Source organism: Argiope bruennichi, chromosome 6 (genome assembly GCF_947563725.1).
Source record: "Argiope bruennichi chromosome 6, qqArgBrue1.1, whole genome shotgun sequence".
Taxonomy (NCBI): Eukaryota; Metazoa; Arthropoda; class Arachnida; order Araneae; family Araneidae; genus Argiope; species Argiope bruennichi.
Window position 1 is genome coordinate 32,444,872 of NC_079156.1, and position 19,009 is coordinate 32,463,880.

Here is a 19,009-nt window from a genome sequence, read left to right on the forward strand (position 1 = left end):
TTTGGGCAAGGTTTGTCTGTTTCTAGAATGATATAAAGAGTCTCTAGAAAGTTCCGAATGCTTTAATTAGTATTCCTTCAAATTATCAATGAAAGACGAATCAAAATGGTTTTAATTAATCACGTGTTTGTGAATATAACGTTTTTTCTTCTCTTTATATAAAATGTCTCAGTGGCATAGGCATGTGTCGTAGAACAATGAATATTAGAAAATTTATTATAATGATTAAAGTTATAATAACTCTTGTCCTTTTTTTACACTTGTATTCTCTATAAATTTAATGAATAAAGTGAAATCATTACACATTTTGCAGTTCACTTCCATTTTTTAAGTACTAATACTTATGCCGGCGTCCTGACATAGGGATAGAACATCTACCCCGTGATCTGTCCGTCCCAGGTTAAAGTCCCGGTTCGGGCATGGTTATTCTATATATTGTGTTCTATCTGTGAGGTGTGTGAATGTGCCCCCCAGTAAAAAGAATTTGTGCAAGCGAATGTGACGCATGAAGTAACTAAGTTGTACTCTTGGTCCTAGTTGGCGCTACTAAAAAAAACGAGACTCTCATTCGGCTTAAATCGTTGACAGATAATGTCAGTGGGTTTGTAAAGTGCCATAAGTCGCAACACACAACTTATATCTATATTTGGCAGCATCTGCCTTTTAGATATTGATACCTTATTTTATTTGCTCTTTAGCCAAACTTTTGTTGGTGTGCAAAGCACCATTTACCATTTTACTTAGCTTATGGCTTCAGTAAATTATAAGCCAAGTAGTTTGATGGTCATAGGAGTTTAGTTAAACAAAGATATATGATTAATAATTTCAATGAAAGTACTCATCATCGATACGCTAAGTATGCCAAATATAATTTAAATAAATACTTTCAAGCAAAACAAACTTTTGAACGAGAGTGTGAAAAGAGAAAGCGATATTTTCTAGGATCAACTTTGGTGAAAGATAAACCAATTTAAGTACCGTCATCCTAAATGTTGGCGTTATTTCGTGGACAAGATAGTTTTAAATTGGAATGAGGTATTACTAAATTTTATCAAGTTATGAAATGACAATTGACAACAGAATTGTACCGACCCAACATAGTCATAAAACGTCAGCATAGGACTGTGTTACCCTGTGTATTTAACGATAATAATTTTCAGCGTTGATTAGAAAGTGTGAAAAGAAATCATTGGAATTCGTTTCAAGTTTATTACTATAAAAGAAAAGGTGGTCCAACTCGAAACTGTGAGATTTCGCTTTAAACTAATACAGTAGCATAGGGCAACTTCGGAAAGTATACTTAATTCTCCTGTGCTATGAAGACGCAATGAATCCCAAGCAATTTTCCTTCAATGGAATGTCATAACTTAAAAATAAGGAATCAAGGTGAATCAAATGTAAAATTAAGAAAAAAAATTATTATAATCATCCAAAAATTTGAAATCGAGATTTTGACGAATCTTTACTTTTCAAATTTTCCAGAATCAGAAAAAGATATTTCCGGAATTCAGCTCTCTATGAATGCAATAACTCAAATACATTGAGCTAGACATATGAAATTTTGTATATGGACTTAACAAAAAATTGTTATGTTAAAATCTGTCTAGTTTTGAACGAAATACATCCAGAGGAAATCTGCCAGGCTATATAAATATGTGTGAACTCGTTAACTACAAATAGATAGACAAAATTTAGTACACAGGTTTAGCATGTAAAATGTGAGTTCTTCTAAAATTGTTATATTGTGACAAATATATCTAAAGGTTAGCTGGTCTGTGGTTTTTTCTCAAAAAAGCAACAGCTTAAATGAAGTATTTAGTACTGATCTTGCGGCTATAACTGCAGTTACGTGTCAAATTTTATTATTAATCAATTGGACAAAATTACCAAAATACATATTCAATTTCCGGATACCTATATATTAACTCATACCAGAAATTAATTGCCAAAAAATCGCACGATAAATTTAATAAAATTGTTAGATTCCCGCTAAAGATCATTTTTTCATAACTGCTAGTGCAATGCGAGGCATTCGCAGCCTTAATCAAGATCCCCAATTTTATACTGGGTGGGGGTTGGTGAAGAAGGGGAAAACACCTTTATTAGAGAGAAAGCAAGAATGATTTTGGAAAAACACTCCTGCTGGCTTGAAATGATGAAAATACTGAAAAAATGAGTCTCCATTTGCACATTGGTGTCTGGATTCATTACGAACCACTTGTAGAATCGCTTACAAAATTGAATTTGAGGGCGCATTTCAGTAGTAAAAGATGCCTAGTGCGTAATGAAGGAGGAGGATTGATTATAGAAACACTTGGTTGTACTCTCATCAGAGACAAAACGTTCACGCGTGTATGTCAATGAGCATAAATCATTCAATATGTCGAAGGGGTGCAAAAATTACACTTGACTCCAATCGCTATTAACATTTACTTAGCGACTGACAGTGGCAGATGACGAAAAATGATGTTATGTCCGAGTACCACATGGTCTTGTAATTTCATTGAATAAAACCAATGCATTGTTGTGAATGGTGACAATATAAAAGAAATCACCCCCAAAACCTTTTGCTGAAAAAGCTAGTTCAGTTTGTATGTTTATGTATAAAGTTTTAATCATGCCAATATTTACAGAGTCAATCGACAACATTCAGGATTTGAGATTATTGTTACCATGCTCATATAAAGTAACAGCTTTTCTTACCTCACCTCCACTTTCTATGATACCCTTCTTCGGATACACATCAACTGTTTTTGAAGAAACTCGAAACCCAAACGACATGCGAGCATTCATGTTGCACAACAAGAAAGTGTTCACCCAAAAGCTTTTAGACGCCCTCGCTGTTTCCCAGTGTTTGGCAATCAGTCTAGCCTGCTCTTTATCACAGATGTTACTTTGGAAAAAATATATGGAACTTTTCAGTTTGCTGAAATGGATGTCTGAAGCAGAGACACTCGCAGAAGCAGTACCACAATAAGATGAAGAGGAGGATCTTGAACTAACAGTTGATGAAAATAACGATGATCCCTCATAACTTTCATCTCTCATATTCATTCTCTCATACTTTACAAAACTAACGATAGTTCATATTATTCACATGATATTATTTTAAGATATGATCGTTTCTCATTTTCGTATAACTACTCATTTTTCTTTGTTTTGGCTACATCATTTTGCAGCTGTGCTGGTTTTCCTTCTAATGCTGTACTGATTAAAAATTATTGAAGCTTCAGCAGGATGTAGGAGTTATTTCAAGTTTGAATCAGTTTTTTTAGTTTATTAATTGAAATTTTGTTAAAGTAATTATGCAGACAATTTTTTTATACTGTCCTTGTCAGTTAATTCTAATCAAAAATGAGAGATAATTTTTATCAATCCTCTTATTCTATTTTATTCGTCACGAATAAAACATAATAAAATTATTATTGCATACGCCATATTTTAGATTACCATGCACCTTTTAATTTATATTGAACTTAATCTTCTAAAATATTTTATAAGATTTTTTTATATTTGTTAATCTCGTTGTGAAAATAAAATTTAATTTTTAATGATCTACTTCCATAACTTTATTTTTCTACCTCAATAGAAATATTTTATTGTATTTTTTTGTTGTTTACTTTTGAAACATCAGTGATTAAATTGTTTTTTTTTATTCATTAAATCATAATGAAATGCTGTTTAAAGAATCACTGGCAAAGCCTGAATTATGAGGTAGCATATGTCACTAAAAACACACGAACTTCTATTGATGAGATGTTTTGTAAGTTTCTATTATCGTTGTAATTATTAATATTATCCGCATAATTTTGTTTTAATCCTTTGTCGGTAAAAGTTTACAATTGGATGCCCCTTAATTTTTAGGCAATTTTTTTTTGACGCCAAGTTTGGCGCCAAGAGGATTTTTGGTTTGTAACCCAAAAGTAACGTCAATGAAAATAAAACATTTTAGAAACCAGAAGTAGTGCTTCATCACTGAAATGTGTCGCCAATCGAAAAGTCACCCAAATCTACACTAGAACTCCTTTGTCAACAAAAACAATCCGATTAACTATATTCAAACATTCAAGTACTTTAAGTCAAGTATTAACTACAGTTTTGTGGCATTCAGATGTTATATTGTTTGCATCCAAGTCTTTCATTCACTCTTCTGAATTTTAACTCTGTATAAAGAACGAGGCTGCGAATTAAAATTAATGCTCATTCGCCAAAGTTGAATCTTTTGGGACTGATTTTCGCCAAATGTAATATTGACTTTTTTTTTGAAACCCTAAAATTATTATCATATGTTGTAATCATCCAAGATAGTGAAATTTTAGCGAGTTTTTGAAGGATTTAGCCTTGGACATTAATCTTTAGTCTTATCATGGATAAGAAACTGTGCATTAATCTTTAATCTTACCATGAATGTCTACATCTGGAATAAAAATCTGAACCAATGCAAGGCAAATCACTCCGTCCTTGGCATAACAAGCCATTTTATGCCAAATTCACTACATGAATTTTCTGTATTTGGCACCACACTTCAAATTACTTCGGTGGCATCCAGGTACATTTGACTCATTCATTTATACTTGGCAGTAAACCGGTAAGTAGGATTTTAAATTTCACCTCACTTATATTTTAAGAATGCAGACGAAACACTGCCAATTTTGAAATTATGGATTTACATTGACATACACGAATGCAATGGATCCGTGCTCCATGACACATGTCAAACGCCTCATAGGAATTTAATTTTGAAAATCATTCAACATCTTGCAAGACCAGAAAAAGATTTGTCGGCTCAACATATCGTAAGGAAGCTTTCAACTAGATAAGCAAATTCTGTGACAGAATACTAATTTGAGCTCGTTTCTGTGACAAAAGACTCATTTCTGAAAGACTTAAACTCATGCATAATGTAAGTGTTAAAATATTGGGTTGGCAACTAAGTAATCGCGGATTTTTTTTAGAAAATCAAAGACAATTTTTTCATGGAAATAAATAACTTTATTCTGTAATGTATTGCCCATTTTGATCAATGACCTTTTGCCATCTCTCAGGCAGCATCATAATCCCACGTTCATAAAACTTCTGGTTTTTATTAGCAAAAAGCTGAATCAGGTACGATTTGACATCATCATCATTATTGAAATTTTTACCATTCAAAGAGTTTTGTAAAGAACGAAACAAAAAGTAATCAGATGGTGCAAGGTCAGGACTATATGGTGGATGTGGCAAAACATCCCAACCAAGCTCCAATAATTTTTGCCGAGTGACCAAAGATGTGTGTGGCCTTGCATTGTCATGATGGAATACAACACCTTTTCGATTTGGCAATTCGGGCCGCTTTTCTTCAACTGCATTGTTTAATTTCATTAGTTGTTCGATGTAGGCATCAGAATTGATCGTTCGGTTGGGTGGTAAGAGTTTAAAGCAGACAATTCCTTTGTAATCCCACCAAACTGATAACAAAACCTTCTTTTGATGAATATCAGCTTTTGATGTTGTTTGAGTTGGTTCATCTGGCCTGCTCCACGATCTTTTCCGCTTGATATTGTTGTAAACAACCCATTTTTCATCGCCAGTTATCAGTCGTTTTAAAAATGGATCATTTTCATTACGTTTCTTTAGCAAATCGCAGCTGTTAATGCGTTGCGTTAAATTCGTTTCTTTCAGTTCGTTAGGAACCCATGTATGTTAGGAACCCAGTTTTTGAACATAGCCAAGTTGTTTTAAGTGATTTTCAATGCATGTATGTGATACATGAAGCTTTTCGGCAATCTCACGTGTTGTACTGTGACGATCCGAATCGATTATTGCTTTGATTAGGTCGTCATCAACTTCAACTGGACGACCAGAGCGTTTTTCATCTTTGAGTGAAAAATCACCAGAACGAAATTTGGCAAACCAATTTCGACACTGCCGTTCTTTTAAGGCTTCGTCGCCATAAACAGCACATAACTTTTTATGAGCTTGCGATGCGTTTTTCCCTTTGCGGAAATAAAAAAAGCAAAATATGACGAAAATGTTCCTTTTGATTTTCCATTTTTCAACGAACGCCAAACGAAAACTACGCAACCGATCAAAAAACTTTTTTTACTGATTGACAGCTGAATTGCCAACTATCAAATAACAAAATATGTTTTACATTTGTACTACGTCTGCAAACCTAAAAATTCAACTGAAGCCATCTATGAGTGAAATCCGCAATTACTTAGTTGCCAACCCAATATATATTTCTATTTTTAATGTGGGGGCGAATTCAAAATGGTATTTAAAGTATCTGTAGTCACATAGATGCCTGAATGAATAATTTTTAAATGAGATATCTTTAAAAAAATATTTTACTGCTTTTAGCCTTTTTCAGATTAGTTAACATCCCGTTTTGAAATCACGCTTGGATTCTTTAGGGACATATTCCGTCAATTTTAACCCTGGCTAAATTATGAGTATTATTTATTTTCTGGATATTTTTCCTTTCATTTGAACCGAGACAAAATCGAATCGATCTTTTGTTAAACCTAATAATCTAAATAAACGATCATTTGCTAAACTTTAGTACTTTCTTATTATTGAATGAGGTAAGAATAGCGCTAACATTTCAGATTGGCGATGATTGTAAGTTCTTTGGAGGAGGATTGGAAGTGTTATCTTGGGAGTCTTCTTAGTTCTTCAGCACACACAAAAATTTTTTGAATATGAGCACACGTGTGGGGTCACTTTGACCCCACACGTGTACTGATGTTCAAAAAGCGCCACTTATTCCTTATCTTGTTGGCTCTTTGGATAAAAAAAATATTGGCAGAATATATAAATGTTTTTCCATGTAAATATGTCCTTATTTAAGATATAAATGCAATTTTTAATAAGAAAAACCGATACTGAACATTGCTCCTTTTTTCCATATCTTTTTTTGTATCCATTTCCCACTTCCCTATTCTTTTCATATAAAAATTATTATTTTTAATATAAGTAATTTTCTCCTGTATAAAGATATTAGAAGAATGAGAAAATCTATATTTTACATATACTTTACAGTTGAAATTTTTCGGAAAAAAGAAGCTTAAATAATACCACTTTAAGAATTCATAACTTTTGTCTCTCATTTTTTTTATATACTTAATCAAAATATATTTTTTCATTCCTCCTTTAGAATAAAATGAATTGTTAACATAAATTTCAAGATAATTTGTTCATATTATAAAAGAATGTTTTTTATATAAGAACTTGTTACTTTTTCCCCTAGAGCAGGCGTTTTCAGAACCTGCGTTTTGTTCCTATTCTGTAAATGATCCAAAATTCCATGTATATTGACGAATCTGCGATATCATCCTTTGTCTATCAACAGGAAGACTTGCGAAAAGATCTCTGAATCTATACTTCTCACTGCCATAGTCAAAACATTTGAGATTCCTTTAATGTTAGTACACGCAGGGGTCAATCTGATCCTAAACCTCCTGTAAAAAATAAGATACATTGTTTCATTATTCTCTGTTGCTCTTATCTTCTTCTTCCAACTCCCCCATGAAAGCATAGGAAATCGCAAGTAAAAATGTATAAATTCCTAGAATCTCTAACCAAAGGAGAAAAGATAAGGTCAAAAAGACCCCTTGCGTGTGTTGCCGGTTCAATTTAAGATATTTTTCTATTTAACATTTATTAACTTTAAAAGAATTTCTGGAATTCTCCAACCGTGCTAGAGCGATAAATGGTGACCCGAGGATACATTTGTAATTCGCTGAAAAGTTAGTATTTTTCTAGATCCCAGATGATCAATGATCTGCTATCTGATGTTCTTATTCTCTCTCTTTCTGCAGGCGACCACCGAGCTTTGTTCAAGCAGGCCATGAGGCACTGGGAGAACTACACATGCGTCCAGTTCGTGGAGAGAGAAGAGCATCCCAACTACATCGTTTTCACGGAAAGACCCTGCGGGTAAGCACTCTCGTCACCCCTGCTTCTCTTCTCATATTAAGTAGAAAAGGAGAAAGTCTTGCGGTTGGTTAAGTATTCGACTACTGGATCTTTATGGAACTAAGTCTCATATTCGCCTCATATTCAGAAACAGATACAAAGCGTCTTGAAACTGTTTTTAAATGTGAGAGAAATTTCCAAATTTGAAAAAAAAATGCGCCGAATGAATAGAAATAGCAACTTTAAATTAAAGATCGAGTCTATCAAAGAACGCACTGTCTATTTCTCTGATTAAGTTGCCTGTATTCAAGACAATAATCAGGCAACTATTGTGGCCAATAGAAATTAAACAATTTCCTAATTTATAGATATGGTTTCATCATTTTAAATTGAGCACTAAATGTTTTTGAAAAGAAAGTATCAGTTAGCATTTACATCATGAGTTTTTACTGTTGTGTCATCCTTTAGATGGGGCTTCACTCAGCGAACTACAAACCATCCATGGTCTGCCTGTCTCGTTGAGACAAGAACTTGTTATTGTCCGCTCTCTCAGCACATGCGCAATATTCTTTCTGCGCATGCATGATTTATTAGAATTTTATAACTGGCTGAGTTTAAACCCATATGTAAATGAAATTATCATTTATATGGCAAAATCTATGAGGGTTCGTTTTAGGTTGAAATACGCTTTCATGAACCTGTTTGCAACACCAAAGGTGCCATGTTGCCGTAGTCAAAAATCAAGATGGTTGACTTTGTAAATAATATTGCGCGTAGGGTTGCTAGAAAAATTACTACGTTTACTTGTTTGATTACCGTATTCGAACCCATTTTTTTAATCACAAGTTTATGTATGAAAGCTGATTCCACAATTAAGCAGAGGAATAGTTTCAAAGTTGTTGATGGTAAAAATCTTTCGCATCGTTAAATACTAAATTTTGCAAAAATTACCAAAATTAATGCAAAAATTGTTTTAAAATAAAATTGATATAATTGAAAATTAATTTTATTTTCGAAATTTGTGAATTTTTGAATAAAAATGGGCTTTGCAGTATTGTAAAATGTTTATAATAGAATGATAAAAAAAATTTATACTATTCTATCTTACTATGCTACTTCACACAAAGCATTTGAAATTTTGATTAATGTTCAATTGATTGCAAGAGTGAAAATTTTATCCTTATTTGGAGGCCTTAATGGCATGTTTTTTAGATAAAATTAGCAAGAGCACAGAGTGATTTATATTAGCTTCTTTCAAAAATAATTCCATTTATGCATTTTTTCAGTTATGAAACCACTTTTTCAGATATTTTAATCATGTGGGTTAATAACTTTGTCAAGCTATTAAAAACACACACATCATCTCATCCGCGAGGCTCAAATGAATATTTTCAAAAAATTTTATTAAAACCGAAATGCCTCATCTGCATCGGATGCGATTATTTTTCTTTTCCAATCAAAGCTGAAAATTTGAACCGTTTCATCCTTTCATGCTCGGATGGGTTCCCATTTCTCCGCCCGACTAAACACGGTTCACTTTCTCTTTTCTGCATGTAAAGAGGAATCACTCCCCGAGAATGTAATTACGGCCCTCGCCACTTCGGGATCTTGGCGAGTTGTTCGGACGACAGACACCGTCGTTTCGAACAAGCCATTTACTGGTGTAACAAGATTCTCGACTGCAATTGGATTCTCTATCTTATCTGCCTGCCGATAAGTTTTAGTTTTACAATTAAAGCGTTTTCTTCGAGAAATAATGTTAGTATTCAGTGAAGCTCTTGATTAGCTGTTTTTATTGAAGTTATTATAATTTCGGATATATTTCGTGCTAAATGAAATTTGAAAATGAATATCGTCACTCTTATTTCAAAATGTCGTACGCCAACATTTCCAACACAATTTATGGATGTAAAATGCTTATAAAGGTTTGCTACATTTTCTCCCACATTGTTACGCGTTGTCAAGAATTGTAAACTGTAGTAATTCCAATTTTTGCTTCAAAATATCATATGTTTTATGTGTATGATTTATTAATATGACATTTTGATATAAAAGAGACAGTATGTTCTTTGTCGATAACTCTATCACAAATAAATTCGTAAGAAGCCACATTAAACTGCTTCTGGCAGTTCATTATGTTGAATGTTGACATGCTAAGGATGAAAAATACATGGATGTTTGTATAGTTTTTTGCAGTGCTTCAATCAATCATTCATTCATTTTCAGTTCATCCTTTCATGGTTCACGGGTCATTAGTCAAATTTTTCATCTCTGATGCATTTACTAAGTTTTTGAAACATTAAAATATATATTTCAAACAACAACTCTATTTAATTATATTGAATTGTTCCAGCACTCTAATCATAGATTACTAGATACAATAAGATTTCGAAGGAAAAATATGAGTTGTATAGCATCGTCATCAATATTGCTTTAATTTACTATTCTAAAGATGTCCCTGAGTTTTTATAAACCCTTAATTACTAAGATCCTAATCAAAGAGTGTACGAAAAAAATATTTGAGTTATGAATCGAGTATGAATTGGGAAAGAGATTAAAAGTGGTCTGTTTTGTTCATAATTAAAAGCTCGTAGATCGTTTAAGTGAAAATTAATGTTTTGGTTGCTATTCACTAAAGAATAATTATTCATTCAAATATTTGTGCCGTCAAATTTCTGTAGGTTCTAGGTATAATTCCATTTATTCGTTCAATATCTCCATAAAATTAGTAATCTTTATGAAATAATTTTATGTTTAAAAAAGTGGCAAATGCATTCATACTTATTTACAATATACATTCAGTTCTTTTTCTAATTAGACATTGTTTTTTACAAAGCACAACAAACAAAGCAAGATGAATCGATTTTACTTCAAATACTTTCTATTTGTAAATGAGAGTTGAAAGTAAAGATGGGTATAGGAAAGAAAGGAAAATGGCGAATTTCGGAAGACTTTTTGTAATTTTATTTTGTTGGTTGTTCCATTCATTTGTCCAAAGTAATTAATTTTAGAACTATTAGTGTATTGAAAATGATTTTTTAAATCTGAAATATTATCTTAAGAGAAAATATCTGAAAAGATTAAAAATTTAGATTTTTCAAAAAAAAAATTGACAACAGTGCAAATTTGTTTCAACAAATAAACATATTATGTTTCTACTTGCATTTCGTTATAGTTATTTTTAATAATTTCTTATTTGACTGAACCAAAATATAGTTTAACTAACTTTTATGAATAGTTATTATAAATTTTAATGATAGTTTTTGATTTTCAACCCTAAACTTATTCTTCATTAAAATATTAAAACAGCGATTATAAAATAATCGCTACATGTTTTGTTCAGAGAAAGTATTGGATGTAAAATATGTTCCCACCCATTTTTAATAGATGACGTTAGTTGTAGGGCTTCACTGAAAATAGATTGAGAAGATTGTATTTGAAAGACTACTTTGGATATCAGTGTGGGAGCTCTGATTAATGTTTAAAACCAGCCGCCTTAGGCGATCAGGTTCCCCTAAAACAGTGGTTATATTAGATTTCAGATGAATTGTTTAGATGTTCATCTAGTTGCCTGACATTAGAGCCATGTAATTTTAATTGTCTTACTTGAATTAGGTTTATTATGTACATTTTTAAGAGAGACTGCCCCATAACATCATTGCGCTATAAAAGCGTAAATGCACGCTTTAAATATCTTGTAAATGTCGCGTCATGATAACTTCATTGTTTTTATCTTGTAAACTACCCATATATTAAACAGTATCCTTTTTCTTTAGCTTATTACAATGAAAGAAATTAAATATGTTATGAAACAATGAAACCGATTTGAATTTCAAGATATCTACGGAAATTGGGCACAAAATTTTTTTTTTTAACGAAAATGCCAAAATAAAAACGTTTGCACGACTATTAAATTAGTATCTTTGAAAATAGAGTTATTACATTTTGAAACAGTATAAACATTTTTGTGCAGTAATATTTTCTAGCCTTATCGCAGAAAAACACCAAAATTCAGCTTGAATTGCAAGTAATTAAAATTTCAAAAAAAATTGTTCCGAGGTTCACATTTTTGCTCTATAAAATATATGTGTTAAATTCTGCAGCTGTAGGTCAAATGGTTTAGTTTGTAGATTGTCTACACAAATAAATTGTTGACGATTTTTTCTTTAATTTTTGTAAAGAGTACAATACGAGATTTCTTCGAATCGTGGCAAAGTTGCACTAAGCATTAAAAAACCCTTCTAATATTCTGTTAATAGGCATTTTTGGGGTACATTGTCCATCGAATACAAGATTGCATTGCTCCATTAAAGTGTACGTACAAACTAAAAGATTTTTTTTAAAATTTTAACTTTAAAAATCCAGTTTTTTCACAGTAGGTCATTAATATATGTTTAAACTCATTTCAGTGAGAAAAAACCATATTACACTAATTATTAATGAATTAAATAATATTTAATGAGATAATTAGCATATTTTTGAAACATATCTTAAATTCTAATTTGTACAGAAACACAATTCTGGTTGGAAATTATGCCTAATATTAGTCTTCATGTTGTCTGCCTCAATCAAGTTATAAAAATATATAATTTTTTCATTAACGATGAATACAAAAAGCGCGATTTTTTCTGTAATTTTAACTTTTAAATAGCTATTAAAAATTTATTTCTATAAATATAACTTTGTTTGAGGCACAAAACATCCACTGTTTCATACAGATTATTTTGATATATAAATAATTGTATTTGGTAAATTTCTTGTTGAGTTATGATTGTTTGAATGAAGCAACATAGTGGAAGAATATCATTCTTCATAAAATGAGTTTTTAAAAAAAATCGTAATTAGAGTTTTTAGTGAAAGCACCTCAAGAAAAATAATTAAAACTAGAGAAATATTCCGAATATTGACAACATCTTGGTATCGTTTAAAAGCTAATGGATCAGAGGACATTTTGAAACAATAAAAAAAAATCGATATTTTGAACGATTTTCGAAGTTTCAAGTGTGTACGTACACCTTAAATACATTGGAAAAAGTGATTTCCGCAATTTAAAACCGACGATTTCAGTATACATGACAAAGGCTAAGAGTTTATTAACGAGTGTTGTAACCCAATAAAACCATAAATGACGAATGATTCAAACAAAAATGAATGAATTTAAAATGAGCATTTATAGATCCAGGATTTGGTGAAAATCATGACAAGGTTGTTTTCCAACACGACAATGCTCACATATTGCCAGACCAATGGAAGAAATTTTAGAATAAATTCTTTGCGTTGCCACACACACCATATTTTTTAGATAATAGTCAGACAATTATTTTTTGCTTCATGCGTAATGGAATTTAAAATGTGGAGTGCATTTCTATAGTGAGATTCAATCCCCACGCAGATGGTTAGCATTTTTGTGATAATTGGATTGGATTTGAACAACCAGATTTCTTGCCCGAAAGATGGAAATGTAATTTCTGAGTTTCAATAATTTGAATAAACTGATCTTTAATTTTTGCTTTCCGAGAAATGCTCGTCTATCTGTAACAGAAAAAAATAACTCAGAAACGCTTTGAGCTAGACGGGTGAAGTTTTGTATGCGATCTTTAAATCAAATTTATAGATCTCTATGAAAATCTGTTCAAAAGAAGTCTGTCTGCCCAACTGTTTTAATATGAGTTAATACGATAACAACAAAAGGAAGAGAATTAGATAGATAAAATTCGGTACACAGATTAAATATTTATAGTGCTGATAGCTAGCAAATTTTGGGCCACAAACAACAAAGGGCGACCGCTTGGAGCTCTATACTTTCAGAAACATGTAAATGCTATAACTCAAAACTGCAATTACTTAAGTATATATCAAATTTAGTTTGGGAATTTAACACTACAATTGTAATATTGAATTAAATTTTTGTTTTAATCCTTTGGTAAAAACGCGTCTAAAACACAAATTCGATTTTCAGATATCTTTAACCGTATGCCAGATTTTAATCACTGGGAATGACACGGTAGATTGAGTAAAAATGTTAACTTTTCGTCAAATGTTAATATTTTATAACTATAGTACGCCAGTGCCATGCAAAACGTTCTCTGGGCTACGCCTTTATTAGAGTATGTGAAAATGTTTTTGGTAGACCGTTCCCATTGGTTATATTAAACAGATGTCTTTTTTTTTTACTAAAAATAGAACGAAGTCAAATATATACAATCATTAGTTACTCATGAATAAAATCTGCAATAACCCTCTACTGATGGGAATACTTCCATCAAATAATACTAAAAACATTCTGTGCAACACACACAAATAATTTTATTTAGATTTCGCATCGCACATTACTTATATAATTACTAAAGCCAATTCCAAAAAGTTCATTATCTTCCACCAAAAGAGGGAAAAAACAGTCAATGGATGGGAGCTTCTGTTCCCATAGAAACAAACACTCTGCATAGATGAATCTTTTGCGGGAAGATAAGATTCAACATCAAGAAGAATTATGTTTAGTTATCCTACTCTTCTGCTTCCCCCCTCCCATCTTCCGATGATGAACGAACTGTTCCGAGGAAGAAACGACGGGTCGTTACTTCTTTCGAGTTGTATCCCTCAGATAAAGAGTATCGGCTCCAGATGATAAAAGAAAAACATATTGCCAGAGAGGTATAAAAGAAATAAAAGGGGAAACACAGGGAGTTATTCTTTACTTTGTTCTTGTGAGTAGATGAATGGGATGGGAAAAGCGAAGTAACTTTCTAAGCCTGACGGTTTTCCGTCTTTTCGTGCAGACTGTTTTGTATGGACGCAATTATGAAACAGAGAAGTAACCAATATTTTTAACTGCAATAATCTACAGAATAGACTGTCTACTAGATAATAGTTTTTCGTGTGGCATTAGAATTTCTTTTTGCTATGTTTTGTATGAATAGCTATTAATAAAAACATCTACTATTAAGTTAATTGTTTGTCCATTTATTTCCGATGAATATATATATATATGTGTATATTCAATGTGTGTGTGTGTGTGTTTGTGTGTGTAATAATATATTTTAATCTAATTTAAATCCTAATTAATTTCCTAATTTTTATCTTAATTCAGCCTATATTCTGAAATAGCGTCCTATTTTCTGATCCAATTCCACTTTTTATTTCATTAATTTTAAAACGCGCTCTAGAAAATGAATGAATTCAGCAGGTTCACACAATCGGAGTGTAGGAATAAAAATCCTTAATGTTTACAACATTCTTTTACAGATACCTAAATTTCCCTTTCTTAAGACTATATATGTCAAAGAATCTCATAATAAGAACTGCTGAAAGGAAAATGTCGGTCTATCTTCACTTCTGCTCTTGTGTCCCGATGTAGACGGCCATATTTCGATATTCTTCATATACAAATTATACCTCCATTGTTGAAATACGGTCACGCAACTGATAAAATATGTTTACACACACACATTTATATATAATATAAATAACAGTTTTATTTTGCACCCGAATTCAAACTTTTTTATTTTTAATATATTTTTCCAGATTTCTTTATAAATATTTTTGACTGAAGGCTGAATCTACGCTTAAGTAACCAGCTGGAGGGGTATTCCCCAAAACTTTTTCTGATATTCTTTAATAAAGGTGTTATCACAAAGAACACCACGTATGGCGTATAGTAATTACGAAGTATTACTTTTGGCATGAACACATCATTTTTATTGAATCTACCGGGTGATCCTTTACGTGTTTATTTGGAAATTAATCCTTGTCATGCAATTAATAGTAACTGAAAATCGAATTAGACACGTTTTCCACAACCAACTGAAACAAAAATTTCACACAGAACTACCAATGTAGTCACAATTGATAACAAATTTTCATTGTGTCTTTGAGGCATCAAGTTTACCTATTTCTCAAAATACAGACCGATAGATAGTCAATTTCTTGTTGGATTTGGCTCAAAATTTGAAAGATATCTAGACAACAGATGCTAAATCTGTGTACAAAATTTTATCCATTTAGCTCCTTTCGTTTTATAGTTATGTTAAATTTTATACGAACCAACGGACAGGCGGACTTCCTTTAAATAGATTTGGCTCAAAATTTTATCAAAATAAATACCGTACTTTGGTATAAATACCGTATACTAAATTTCATCCATCTAGATCAAAGCATTTTTGAGTTATCTTTGTCACTGACAGACAGACAGACATTTTCCTGAAATCTAAAAGGGAGATTTCAGGGAAATCTGAAATCTAAAGAGAGGCAGGGAAATCTAAAATATGGAGATTCGTCAAAATCTCGAGTTGAATTTTTCGAATAGTATTATACTTCTTCTATATAACGCATATGAGAAATTAAAAATGTAATTACTTCCTCCCCCACCCCCTCTTCCTGCTGCCCTTTTCTTGGTTATGATTGAAAACCCGTAGACGGATAGTCGGCCAGACAATCAAAATCTTTGGTGTCTTTTCCACTTCATGTTTGCAAGACTGCTTAACTATCATAAAAGTTTTAACTATAAGAGCCTGAAGTGATGTTTTGCAATGTTATTAATGTTTAGTGATCTTAAAAAAAATAAAATGTGAACCACGGAACATTTACTGTCGTCTTTATTATTTACTGACTCTCAAAATTTCAGTTCTCTTTTTGATTTCTCTTAAATAAAGTGGATGCTTTATTTAACTATTTAACCAAACAATTAAATGAGTAGCTTAGTCTTTTGGATCCAAAATTCTGCAAAAATTTTTTAGATGCTGCCATTCCGAACCGATTTTGAATGTAAATTGATATATTTCTCAATCAAATAAGCGGAATTTTATTATTATATTAAAGCTTTCAACATCATTTCTTCTTTATCTTAATAAAATTAAAAATCATTGTGGTTGTGTATGTGTATACTGCATATGTATGTTTCTAAACCACCGGGCGGAATAAAATCAAATTTTGCATACTTATTACATCATCGGGAGTAGTCTTCTTAAAATTTTCTCGCATACTCTCTAATAGATTGTCATGCCAGAAAATGCCTCACATGGTACATGGTTAATATTTACAAGATGTTAACTATAAACAAAAATTCAACAATTTTACTGGATTTCCATGTCATCCTTGGCGACTTTTTTGGCGATTAATTCTTGGCATGCGTTAATAATCTTCAAAAATGGATTTTGTGTTATAGACGTATTTTCCCAACCGATTGAAACAAAAATTTGATACAAAATTGCACTAGCAGTAAAAAAAAATCCCATCCTAAATTTTATGTATTTAAGTCGTTGCGTTTTTGAATTGTCGCGTTTAATTATTTCTGGAAGTAAAGACCCGACAGAAAATCAACCTGTTGTTGGATTTGGCTCAAAATTTGACAGCTATCTACACTATAAATGTGAAATTTATGTACCAAATTTTATCTATCTTGCTCTCTTTATTTTGTAATCATCGTGTTAACTTAAATTCGAACAGCGTGGAAGACGGACTTCCTCTGAACAGATTTTACATAAAAGTTGATAGAAATATGCAAATTTGGATAAATATCGTTTACAAAATTTCATTCGTCTAGCTCAAAGCGTTTTTGAGTTATTTTTGTCAAAGATGGACAGATATTTTCTTAAAATGTGTTTTTCGAACTCAGGAGGTCGAGATTCGTCAAAATCTAGAGTTCGAATTTTTTTGGCGATTTCTATACTCTTTATATACTACATATACGAAAAAGCAACAAAACAAGAGAAATAATATTGCCTATTTTTCAAAATACAAAAATGAATCAAATGTTCAGTTAAGTAGAAATTGACACAACTTTTGTGTTATACATTTTGATCTACTCCGCCATTTTTTTGAAATTTCTATTTTATTTGACTATTTTTGTCATTTCTTTTGGTGGCCATAAAATTGTGATTTGGCCGTGCTTAAGATTAAGTCAAACGCTCAAACGGAGGCAACCTTTCTTAAATTTCATCATTTATGAACGAAATTTACTATACTAAAATAACAAATAATTTATAGAGAAAATTGGCTATCTGTGAGGCTTAAATATCATCTTATATTATAATTTTAATTAAAAACCATTACAGACGGCAAAAGGATTTTGTGCATTATAATACCGGCTGGGCAAAAGTCCGTAAAAACTTTAAAAATTCACAAAACCCGTAAAAATAAGCAAAATAAAAAATGGTTTGCATATTTAGATTCTATAAGTCACGGGTTTTTTTAGGTAAGAGAAAAAAAATTCAAAAAGCAGCTGATAGGTGGCGCTGGTATGAACGACTTAGTTGGAAATATGCAAATGATACAGACGATTATAAATACTTACGCTCTTAATCCAGAATCAGTTCTCCGTTGCATTCTATGTGGAAAAGATAAAGCTTTGTTCAGGAATCAGCGACTGTTGCACTGCGTAAATTCCGACATCAGAAAAATGTGAAGAATGGGAAAGGATCTTTAACAGTGGCAGGCCTCATAAAGCTTATTCAGCGATTTGAGGAAACTGGATCGCTGGAAGATCGTATAAAGCCCGGTCGACCAAGTCTAATGCAGAAGTCTATTGCACATTCGAAGCGCGTTGCAGCCGAAATGGAAGCTTCTGAAACCGCAGCAGGGACTAGCAGTGCACAAGAAGTTGGCAGACGCTTGGGATTAACACCATCTTACGCAACATTCTTCATGGAGTTCTTAATCAGTATCCTTACAAATTATAGTCTTGCCAAGAACTTTTAGCATCAGATACTGTAGAGAAAGAAGCATTTGCGAGATGGGCTCTCTCCAAAAGTGAACAAGATCCCTCCTGGGTCTTTAACGTCTTGTGGACAGATGAAACTCATTTTTCGCTCCATGGCGGCGTTATAACTGTTGCATCTGGGAGATGTCAAATCCCCGAGTATGCGTTGAGAAACCACTGCATTCCTCCAAAGTCACAGTGTGATGTGGGTTCACAGGTTCCTTCATCATAGCACCTTTTTTGTTTGAAACACAGTGTCCGGTAAATAGGTGGAAAACAGTGACAGTAAATGCTCAGTGTTATTTAACGCTTCTGCCCGAAAAGTTTGTTCCATGTTTGCAGCGAAAAGATGCGCTTTCTGCTGTTACGTTTATGCAAGATGGAGCAACAAGTCCCACTGCTAATCCAGTCAAGGAA

The 19,009-nt window shown here is 32.2% G+C and overlaps 1 protein-coding gene across 1 annotated transcript in view; it reads left to right on the top strand.

Annotated features, from left to right (window-relative positions):
- The window catches only part of LOC129971523 (tolloid-like protein 1), a 346,326-nt gene that overhangs the window by 173,834 nt on the left and 153,483 nt on the right, over positions 1 to 19,009 (top strand). The window contains exon 5 of the mRNA XM_056085378.1: positions 7,803 to 7,920. Coding sequence (XP_055941353.1) covers positions 7,803 to 7,920 — 118 coding nt within the window. The remainder of the gene's footprint in view (positions 1 to 7,802; positions 7,921 to 19,009) is intronic.